We start from the raw sequence: 12,279 nt of genomic DNA on the forward strand, positions 1-12,279 counted from the left end.
AAGTGACTCCTTCCCTGAGCTGCATCATTAAATCAAAATGATAGAGGAGAGCAAGCAATGAGATTAATAAAAAAAAAAAAAAAATGCAGTTTTCCTTTTATTAAAAAACATTTTTTTTTATATTTTTTAAATTAAAATGGGAGCTTGAATTGATTTAATTCACTTTACGTTATCAGATGATGCACAACTCTGAGTTGCATCAAGATGCACATCATTTGTTGGTGGTTCCTACCTCCAGGAAAGATGCCTCTTATTCCATTTATTTGGAGGAATCAGACTTCTTTTCCTGCGTTTCGTCGCCTCAGCTTGAGACACATCTGGCAGCGAACATCTTGGTGTTTTCATTAGTCCCAAAGTGGCTTGGTCTGTAATGCAAAGAGGGTGCTGACTCAACTTTAACATTCTAGGCCAGAACTCTCATTAGTTCCTCATTATATTTTGACTCAACTGAGCAATACATAAATAAATAAAGTAGGTCACATGCTCCACTTAAAAATGGACAAATACCTAAAACTCCAGTCTCCTTTAACCCTCCAAACCTCTGCATGGCTTTGATGGCTTTGGTCAGGGCCTCCTTGGTCTGCAGCTGGCCAGTCACTGGGTCAGGGGGTGGGAGGTAGCCGAACTTACTCAGCCAGTCCTGCAAGGGAAATAAACAGTAGAGACACAGTTCAGCAGCGATCATTGAGGCATCTGAAGGACTTGGAGTATTCTAAAGCTGCATATAAGCGCAGACACCTCTGTGTTCTGTTTGTGGATTCCTTGTTGCTACGTTCATACATTCTCATCATTCTCAGCTGCAACACTCCTCATATATACAGTACATTTTAATAACATGCCAGGCAATCACAGTATTGGAAGACATTCACATGGGGATGATGCATTTGTCTTTTTCTTTCTTTCTAATTCTTATTGTTTTTATTTATTTATTTATGTGATTCTCCATTGGAAGCTCCAGTGTTCTTGATCCAGTTGATCCACTCTGTGAAGGTGCTATTTAAGAGACTGAGCTGAAAACAGCACCTCAGACTGAGGAAGTCTCTTGGATGAGAGACGAAACGTTTCTAGATTTTTTTGCTTTGTTTTGTTTTTTGTTTTTTTGAATGTCCAGAGGACCAGATTGAACTTTTTTGGATTTTTCTACCTGGATTATTGAGCATGCATCAGGATACTCCAGTGTTCTTGTTCCCGCCTTTCCTTTGCCTTTTTATTTGTCTCAGCTGTGCCACAGACCCCTTCTCCTCCACTGCCATGATCTGACAGCTAATTCACAAAGGCCGATTTTAAATAGGGTTATGATCAGCGCTCATCAGAGGTAAGTGACATAGATCAATAGCAAGGCTCCCCGTACGTAATGACGACCCATTTACTGAACAGCGTTGGCTTCACTGAGGCACAGTGGCTCCTGATTGTTTTGGGATCTTTCTAGAGGGCTTGGTAAAAAGTTACAAGGGAATGGAATATTGCTGTAGATGACAAACAGCTATTAGCAGAAGGAATGAGACACCAAGGGTAAGTGGGAAATGCCAAATAATTTAAAAGCATTAAAAACGATCAACAGATTCCACATGAGATTGTGATAGTTTCCTCACGAAACAAACAGTCTTGTAGGTCTTTTGTGGACGCAGTTTCATATGACCTATTTTTACCAGGCTTTCATGCCGATTGTGGCCTTTTACAGCGGAATAATCACAAAATTCCACAAATGTATTAATCTCTAGTAAAGCAAGTTATCAGCTATGAGAAAACCAACTATCAACTTTAAAAAAATTCTGATGGCAACAAAATATTAACTGTTTTGGTCAAACCCTGATAATAACTTTATGCATTATCTCGTGATTTGGATTGATCTTGTATGATCTATTTGCACTTGGACTGTGGGTTGTGAATGACTATCAGCCAAAGTTTAGCTCATTTTGTATAAAAATCATTGACGTATAGCTATGGTTCAGTTGATTAGCTGAGTCCAAAAGATAATATGGCACAAGTCAAAAAAAGAATTTCTGAGTTTATGTCCATAAATGTATAAGACATATAAGAGAAACAGGGTTGAATCTAACAGTTGATGTCAAAGTTTTCAGGAAAGATGCTGTGAAAAGTGAACCAAAGACCCTGATGGAGTGTACTGCTTAGTGGGAAAACAATGTACTTGGGCCTCCTCAGACTGAAGAAGCCCTCTGGATAGAGGGCGAAACGTCTTTCCACAAAAATGAAACTGTCCAGAAGACCTGATTGACAATTATTGGATTTTGTACCTGGATGAATGAGCATGAACTTTGATGTCTTGAACCACTTTGGTTGTTGTTACCTGCCTGGGAGGAGTCAACGGGGGACAGAACAACCCCCAGAAACCATCTTATCTCCAGCAAACTGGTTGGTCCACTTAAGGAGTTTAGTGGGGAAACAGTTTACTTGGGACTCCTCAGACTGATGAAGTCCTCCGGATAGAGGGCGAAATGTCTTTCCACAAAAAAATAAAAAATAAAAAGATAAAGAAACCGTGCAGATGACCTGACTGAGCATTATTGGATTTTGTAGGATGATTGAGCATGAACTTTGAAGACGTCTAATCGTAAACTTCCTTCAATCTCCCTTTGATGAGACAAATTTGGAAAAGCAACAGCACTTAAAAAACGATTATTGGAACACTAAAGTTGATTTTATTTTTTTTCATTCACGTTACAGACACCATGAATAGCAACCCTAAATTATCTCGTCACACACACACATTGCACACATATTCTGCATTTCACAAACTCGCAGCCATAATTGAAGCATGAAAAAGTTATTATAAGGCCTGACATCTCTGTAACAGACTGTGCATGCGAAGGATAATTTACCTCCCTCTATAATCCTCAACACTAGTCCCTGTAATCTTTTGATACAAAGTAAAACACTTCTAATTTTAATATTCAATGACAAACCAAAGGTACTCAGATATAAAGAGTCTATAAACAGCCCTGAAGGAGCAAGCATTTAATATTCAGATCAAGTGGGCCCACTCCTAATAGTGACAATATATTTTCCAGTGGGGTATTGATAAGACATTATGCTGTTGTGTATTTATAGTATTCATGTGTAGAGCTTGTTGGAGATGGGAGGCAGTGCTGTGTGACACAGAGAAATGACCGAGACGTAGCCTAATTAAATAGCTGCGAACAGAGAAAACAAAGTGGGACAACTGCTCATTGTCTCCTCACAACAGAGCAGCTTGTTCATGTCGAGAAAAAGAAGGGATTGAAATCGAAAAATCAGCCCTCATACGTGAGACAGTGATTAATGAACTGCTGATGCATCAGTCATTAGTGTTTGTTCTGGTTCTTCTTCTTTTTTTTTTTTTTTCCAAAAAACAGGAAGCAGCTGACATTCAAATTCAGTATGAGTCTGAGGAGAGATAGGAAAGGGAAAGTGAGTGATTTTAATGGAAAATATTTTGCAGATTGATCACAAAGTACTTTTTTTTTTCAACGTTATTGAAAAATAATGGTCTGGAGAGCCTTGAATCTTTCACGAGTGCAGATAAAGTTTCAAAAAGACTTGTTTTTCTCATCTACAAACATTTTGAGGTCGAGATCTTTCTCTAAAACAATATATTTATTATATGATAATAGACAAATAACAGGAAAAACAAACATTAGGATTAGCATTACCGGTGATCAAACAATCTCACATTTATTAGTGTCACCGTTTATTTTTTCCTGTAGTTTTTAAATTATTTTTAATCTACTTCTATGATTGTTGGCATTTTAGATGTTTCATTTGGCTCATAGTTGGTGCTTTATTTTATCTCCATTGCTGTCCCTTATCATCACCATCAGTAATCATATATAGCACAACCGGTGTCATGAAATAATCACCTTATTGGGGACATGTGTTATTTTTCTTTTGGCTGCTCCCTTCTTTTCATCAAAGTGAGAGTATTCTCACAGATAATTTGTCAATTTGTTATTCCTGATGCAACATGTGCTCCAATCCACAGCCAACAAGGCTGGTACTGACCCCAAGCTATCCTGGCCCCACTGTTCAAGGGTACACATGCTCCTTAATTTTATTCAGTCTTCGTTAGATGGTCTGTTTTATTCTTCACATTCTGTTGTGTTCTCAGTTCCTCTGTTAAGTTCAGTTATTAAAGAGTATCGCAGAGTTTCTGAAACTGCCTTCTTCATATTTGGCTGTGTCCAACAACCCATCATCCACATGTCCTGACAATTAAAGCACAAGGCCTTAGCAGCCACATGTGTTGATCTGCAGTTTGCTTGCAAATTTAACTGAAGAGACATTATTATTGCTAGAAACTGCTCAAAAAGGCTGTGCTTTTTCTCAGCAGGGGGCATTTTCAGCTATTAACAGGAACTTTACATGTCATGCTTTTGTGCAATATTCTTGTTTAATGCAGTAAAAATACAAAAAAATAGAAGCATGTCATTTGAAGTGGTAAGATGATTGTTATTCAACATGACAATTAAAACATGCAACACAGACCACTAAATGCTAAATGCTACATGCTACACAGCATCTGTCCTGATCAGCTGTTTAAACAGTGAGTTACAAACTTACTGGTTTGTAGCTGCAATGTGTAGTTTTAATTCTATTTGAAACAACAAATGCTATGAACTAAATAATGTGTCCCAGCAAATTAGAAAATTGTAACAAACCAAGCAAACCACTCACTCATCACCTGCCGCGTAGCCGCCTGATAGTAAACTCAAACTTTTCAGAAAAGAAGTGTTGTTCTGTTAGTTTTCCATTTAATCAATTAATAAACACGAGCACAAGCAGCTGTTTTGGTCAACATTTTACATTTAATGCTTTTAGTAAAAGTAAGTCTGAAGAAATCTTTTGGATAAAAGACAAAACATTTCTACTTTTTTTTGTTTGTTTGTTTTGTTTTTTGAATGTCCAGAGAACCAGACTTAACTTTTTTAGAACAGACCAAGTTGTTTAACATACTTTAAATTGAAATTTTGTTCTCTACCATACCATACCATACCATACCATACCATTTGTTTATTTTTATTTTATTTACCCTTTGTTCATACAGGTAGTCTAATTGAGTCACGATAACTCATTTTCAAGAGAGACCTGTTTTTGGGAGCAGATGATGGGGGTTAAGGGCCTTGCTCAAGGGCTCAGAATGGGGTAAATGAGGGTGGAGGCAGGTGTGGGTGTTTCACCTTTTCCACCTACATTTTGACATTGTCAATATGGGGTGGGGGGGGGTGGGGGTTGAAGCTGCGACTTTCCGATCACTGGCCCATCTTCTCTAATCTTTGCGCCACCATTCCCATCATACCATGCCTCTTCTCCACCATACCATACCATACCATACCATACCATACCATACCAGCTTTATTTATAGAGACTGTTAAACACCCAGAGGCCCTGTACACCTAATAAAACAATCAAACAATTGGTCAAAAGTTAAGTAAAGTCAACATTACAGATGGTGTCAAATGCCAGAGAGAAGAGATGGGTTTTAAGAAGGGATTTCAAAACAGACAGGGAAGAGGCTGGTCTGATGTTGAAGGGAAGGTCATTTCATAATTTAGGAGCTGCCACAGCAAAAGCATTGTGTTCGCTGAGCTTACACTTCAGTGCACTCAGGAGCAGCTGATCAGCTGACCTGAGAGACGAGAGGGTGTGTAGGGATGAAGCAGCTCAGTCAGGCAAGGCCATTAAGAGCTAATATTTTAAGCCAAAGCAATAATTTTAAAATGAATCCTAAAATGTACATGGAGCCGGTGCAGTCCCATTGATCACTGCTCCATTCTTTCCTTGCATGTTGTACAACTCATGGTCAATATTTTAGCAATATTGCCTGAAACAGTGTTTGACAATGTTATGAGTGACAAAGCTAACAGCTCCAATGGACACAGTGGGACTGAGGCTAGCACTGATACTCCCCAGTTTCCACAATATGGAAGTGACCTGGTTTAAACGAAGAATAAGGTCAACAATTCAGACACTTCTGTGACAACAGGGGAACTTTTCTGCAACAAAACTGGATGCAAACAAACTTAATACACCTAGCTCCTCAACTTGACTTTCCAGATGTGGTTGCTGTGCACACTGGGCAGCTCTAAGGCATTTCCCCACTTGCACCAGCTTCTGCAAACATTCGCTCATCTTTCATTCACTTTAATTGAAACCCCTAGCACTGCTGAAATGAAAAGTTGAAGAAAACAAAAAAAGCTCTTTTGGTGTAAACTAGACAAAAAAAAAAAAAAAAGGCTGAACTTTTAAGCTCTGACCTGCTAATGGAAACTAGGACATGCCATGTTAGCAAATCTAAAAGGATCCTTATATTATAAACACACTGCACCCTCCTTCAGTTTGTAGATCACCAGACTATAGTAGTATCATTCTCCAAATGTCAGTTACCCATATTGGGCTCTTGGCATCATATCCTTTTTTTTCTGTATTGTAAGCCTGACAACCAACAGACACATACATAATGAGTTGTGTGACTCTCATCAGCACAAAACCATAGTCCCAAGTCAGTTTTACATCAGCGTGTGTGATCTCTGCTGTCTCACAATACCTTCCTGTTTAGCCCTGATGAGCAGCTGCTGAGTCTCTGCATCGTCCCCCCCTCATGGCAGGAAATGACTCACAGGGAGGCATTTAACCCCGTGACCTTGCTGACTCTCAAGAGGTCACAAAGTAGCTCACTCCATTATAGTGTTTACATTGTTCCCTAATACCTTGAGCATGAGGTGGGATCTGTCACCCACTCTTTAGTCTTTTGAAAGGTTATGGAGCTATATGAGGTAGAAGAAAGATTGGTCGTCTTCTAAAAGTCACCGCTATTTTAAAAAAAAAAGTTTTGAAATATCACCTTATACGCTCAATAATCAGTCATTTAAGCATTTGGATCAATGTCGGAGTCTATGGCTTCACCTTTCGTGCAGAAATTCATGGCAACCTGAACTGACAGTTTCATTACATGCCAGCAAAGCCTCGTATGGATTAAAGTGAAGATTAGATTAGGTAGTCTGGAACAAATTTCGTAAGAATACTCAAAAGATGCACCAAATACAGAGAAGCTCTGGCTGCAGAAAACCAAAAGAAAGCGAAAACAAAAAAAGCTTAATTCACTTAATGAGAGCAAGATAGCACTCTTGCTTATTGCACAATCTGCACAAGTGGCCAAGAGGCATAACGTTAAGAATCATACATCTCTTTAACACTTTAAGTAAGATTACTCAATTATTTCTGTTGCTTGCAAAACTTTTTTTTTTTTTTTTGCAGCCAGCTAAAAGTCTATATCTGAGATTTGAGGGCTGTTATCCTTCACTTTCATGAGTTGTACCCACAGAATGTTGATGACGCTTTGATTCTGAGCGCCAGAGAAAAGCCTCAACCTTATACATCTCGAAGAAGTCGACCGTGGATTTAAAGCTGTGGTTTGGATCGAGATCCTGATGCTGAAGCCATTCTTTATTTCACCTTCAAATTCAGAACAGATGTATGATTCTACATCCACATTTTGTTCCTATTTAATAACATCTATAGGAATCAAATGCTTACATTTAAGCTCCAACTACGATTAGTCCACCCCTGTGTTTAACAGTTGAAAACATGCTTTTTTAAAAAATTAAATAATACTAACTTCTTAAACCTAAATTTGTAACCTAAAGCATCATTCTGTTTATTAAGTTTGGCAAGTAATTAATATCTGCTTCATGTAATCTGAATGTTTGTTCATTCACAACAGTATTTTCAAATCCCTGGCAAATAAATGCACTTTTGCGTTTTCATTTTTATGTGGTGTCATTTTGTTTCCACAACTTCTGCATGCTGCAAATTATTCCCTTAACGTTTTCACATAAAAGCCAACAAAATCAAAATTTTACACCCTAATTTTAAATTTCAATTCCGACCAGATAACTCTAGTCAGCTCCACCATCTGGGTTGTAAGATCTAAGAAAATAGATCAAAATCAACTCAAACAAAAATATTTAAATAAAAGAGCACAGATTGATTTTTTTTTTTTTTAATTAAAAACAGCTTGGACTATACAGATATCTTATTCTTTTTTTGTTAATGTAAAAGCTATATTTTTCATCTTTAAAAAAAAAGTATGTTTAAGAGCCAAAAAGAGACATTGACCTGTTCTCCAATGAGAGCGTCTTTGAAAAGACTCTCATCAGAACATCCATAAACGTGCAGCAGATTCAAAGGTGCTGTCATCATTCAAAGCGTCTGAAAGAAGTTGCTTTTAAATCTATCAGCAGTTTATCCCAAGAGGTGGTTTACTTCATGTATTACAGCGGGAAAACTGGAGGATCCAAAGAACACAAGCTTGCTTAAGGGCGTTTGACCGAGAAGCTTGTGAAGCCAATCTGTAGACATGATGTAAACACAATTTAAGGAAGTCTCACTTCTACGAACAGATGCAATCAAAGAAGGTGAGATTGAAACTTGGTGACATGCAGGCTGGATGATAAACTAAATCAGAGAGGAAATAGAGACGATACCAGATAACGTCTTTTCTTTAATGTATGTTTCCCCTGAATGTTTATTCATAATTAAAAGCTCGATTGAAGTTCAACGCGAAGAGCAATGACTGATAGACTGATCACTACACACAAAATTGAAAAGCAAACCAAGAGGTGTATTGTATTGGAGGCAGAACTTGGGGTTGCCATGTGCCACTGTTGAAATGGAGTCGGTGACTCAGTGCTGGTTGGAGTCGTGACGACTGTTGATTTGATGACCAAATCTCACTTTCAAAAGGCCATGCTGGCGTGCTGAGCTCTTGCTCCTGCCTGAAAATAAAAGCTAGAGGAAAGTCTGATCTCAGTTACTTTAGTTCTCATCTCTCTCTGGCCTTAAAATGTTTAAAACACCAACGGATAAGAGAAAGCATATATCTCTTTAGCAAATCCTTTCATACAATTTGATGCGTTATTTATTTAAATGGTTTAATCCATGGTTTCAGTCGAAAATGGATGCGATTGAAATTGTGTACCCGGTGTTCATATTCTTAGAAAGGTGCAGTATATTGAACAAATTCAACTTTACAGTTAATGACAACTAATATAAACATTATAAAAGTTTGGTTATGTCCATGACACAATGCTAGAAAATCGTTTCACTTTAAATACGGTGCCTTCAGTTTTCTAACTGAAATAGCTCTTTTTTTATTGTAAAAAGATATCACTTGCACTAAAATGATTAATTACATCATGAGAAGAAAAAACACATCTGCACAAATCAGTTTTAGTTTTAAGGGGAAATGATCTATTTGAACATTTCTATTGAAAACGCAGGTGTTATCATAAAAAAACAAGCTTTATTTAATGATTTGATGCTGTAGAATACAATATTTGTAAAAAGACTTGTAAATATGGCACAGAGCACCACTGCTGATTTACTGTGTGACAAAGCCTTCCTAATAAGTAGGCGTAAGCAATAAAAGGATACATTATGTAAGCTTTAGTGGGAATACATACATTTTTTATTTTTTTAAATTTGAACATTTTCTAGAGGAGAAATGTGGAAGTTGACAAAATGGATTTTGCAGCACAATACTGTTTTTTACATACTACTTTTTTACTACTACTACTACATACTGTATGTATGGTTGGGTTGTCATTTACAAAATAAAATCTCAACACAAGCTGATGCATTACTGAAATACGCTACAGAAGAACTGTTAATTTCTCATTAATACATTACGGAAAAAAAACCCTCATCTTCACTTAGAATAATGTCTAATTTCACTGCATGTGATGAACAGGAAATGTACTAAAGAATGGAGATATGGATGTCATACAATGGTGTTCAGTGATATTTCCCTGCACTATTCTGCAAGCAGATGGCCCATGCACCATCCTGTTGAAACACTCCATCACTACACTCCAGGAAGTGTTTTGCTTTTTCTGCAAACTCAAAGTGCATTTAATTTAACCCAAGTTGACAGAATGTAATACATTCTGATGGACAAGTTTATTTTCACACCTTGCAGTTGGATTTATGCATGTTGTTTCTTTGACAGTTTGGAAAAAAAATGTTCTAACTTGCATACTTGTATGTGTGTGAGGATGTGATGAGGATTAAAAATATGTCTGTAATCCATGGCTTAGTAGACAGCCGGTTCTCCAGGGAGTGGCGGGACTCCACCCTCGTGTTTTCCCACAACATGCAAGGAGGAAGGTGACGAGAAAGAGATGTCAAGATAAAAATGACAAGAAGCAATACAGAGGCAACAACAAAGACAAGGAAGGAAATGTAAGGTGCAAAGGAATGCAACAGATATAAACGAGGTCAGCAAAAATAGATGAATGAGAAAGAAAAGTGAAATGTTAGCCCACGAATAAAGAGAAAATGTGGACAACTTTTAAAGAACCATGGCTTAATTTAGATCATATTTTAAATATTGTGTAAACATTAGTAATCATTAGCTTGCTGAAAAATATTCTTTGCATAAAGGCTTATTTATAGTTTTCTCATTCTGAAACATAGATGCACCACTGCATCTTAAAACATAAGCATGTCCTTCAAACGGTGCATGTTTTCATCCAAAGCGCATTAAAGTACGAAAATGTACTTAACGAACCAATAGATTACTACGCCAGTTACTACAACTCAAGTTTAAGTTTAATCGACATTTTACAGCGGAAGACAGAATGTAAGTCCTTGCCGGTGAAGTTTAATCCATGTGCGCAAAGCGAAAACTGATTCATCACAGTAGCATTGTTACAGAGCCAACCTTCAAACATTTTCATGTCACAATGGGGCAGGCATTATGGTTATTTGAAGAAATTTGGGTTTTTAAACTTGGCTTGGTACTAAAAGACAATAAAGCAGAACGGAAACCAAAAACAAAATTGCAAGAGATTAAGGATAAACAAACTGATGGAGACAGTTAGAATAACCCGTTATAACTGGATTTCATTAAACAGACGTATATGTCAGAGGCTCCACTGAGGGGAAAAAGCCTCAACCCTTCTTTGAGAGTCATCTCTCTGTGGGTGGTAATGCAGCATGACACTGAGGAAACCCAGGAGACTCAAGGACACAAGGATTCAATAACATCTAGTCAGCGTCCCTGGAAGATGAAGGTACAAAAAAGGCTGTAAAAGTACTCGCAAGAACAAACTCACCATAACTTTGTGTCAGTCAATAGGAACTTCTGTGTGACAAGTTAGATATTCAAGTACAGCATGCCCAACTTGTATGCGATATAAACGAGTTAGCGAGGTATCCATAGCCTTTAAAGAGAAAGTTGACGTAAACGGCTAGTGACAACAATCATCCCCTTGATGTAAAGAATTCATTTCATAGAATTCAAAATATTCCTTCTAACCTACAAAGCTCTCAACAACCTAGCTCCATCTTATATTACAGATCTTATTGTTCCATATTTTCTTATAACAGAGCAGTTCGCTATCAGACTGCAGGCTTACTTGCGGTTCCTAGAGTTTCCAAAAGCAGAATGGGAGGAAGAGCTTTCAGTTATCAGGCTCCTCTCTAGTAGAACAAACTTCCGGTTTCTGTCCGTGAGGCTGACACATTGTCCAGTTTTAAGACTGGGATTAAGACTTTCCTTTTTGATAAATCCTATAGTTAGGGTTGGCTTATTATGATGCCATAAACTTAGACTAACTGGAGGAAAAATTGACCTAATTTCTTACGAATAGTTTTCATTTGATACTATTTCTATCTTAACATGTGATTCTTGACCTGCCATTGTGTATCTGTTCCTCTCAAACCCAGCCAGTTGAAGCAGATGACCGCTTGTCCTGAGCCTGATTCTGCTAAAGGTTTCTTCCTTATGATGGAGTTTTTCCTTTCCACTGTCGCCTTTAGCTTGCTCAAGATGAGAGTATGCGATGAAGTTAAACTCAAAGCAGTCTCCTCCTCAGATAATTAATGTTATTATCTTATTATATATATATATATATGAATGTTTTTGTTCAGTGCCCTGAGATTAGTCCTTCTGTTGTGACTTGGTGCTATATGAATAAACTGAATTGAATTGTATATCCCCATGTCTTCACCATTAGGGGAAAACATAAAATGGACAATTTTCAAAGTCAGTTCTTATGGACATATATATATAAATTTTCCTCATTTAAATTGTACACATCCTCTGCCGTCGTGCACGAGACCCCTGGCATCACTCAATGCCTCTCTTGTGTACTTTTGGTTTGCACTGCACTTTCTGCACTGACAGATTATGGCAAAGCTTTTTTTTTTTTTTTTTTTTTTCCGATTCGATGCGTTGAATTGAAGCCAGGTTTTTTAGTGAAAAAGAGACCACAATAAGAG

General features: G+C 37.5%; 1 protein-coding gene across 1 annotated transcript in view; it reads right to left on the minus strand.

Annotated features, from left to right (window-relative positions):
• Positions 1 to 228: 228 nt before the first annotated feature.
• The window catches only part of LOC119424561 (matrix metalloproteinase-17), a 29,943-nt gene continuing 17,892 nt past the window's right edge, over positions 229 to 12,279 (minus strand). Inside the window, exons 2-3 of the mRNA XM_037692048.1 lie at positions 508 to 640; positions 229 to 365 (exon numbers count right to left, since the gene is read on the minus strand). Of these exons, the coding sequence (XP_037547976.1) occupies positions 229 to 365; positions 508 to 640 (270 nt within the window). The remainder of the gene's footprint in view (positions 366 to 507; positions 641 to 12,279) is intronic.

Source organism: Nematolebias whitei, chromosome 18, assembly GCF_014905685.2.
Source record: "Nematolebias whitei isolate Nwh7 chromosome 18, NemWhi1, whole genome shotgun sequence".
Taxonomy (NCBI): Eukaryota; Metazoa; Chordata; class Actinopteri; order Cyprinodontiformes; family Rivulidae; genus Nematolebias; species Nematolebias whitei.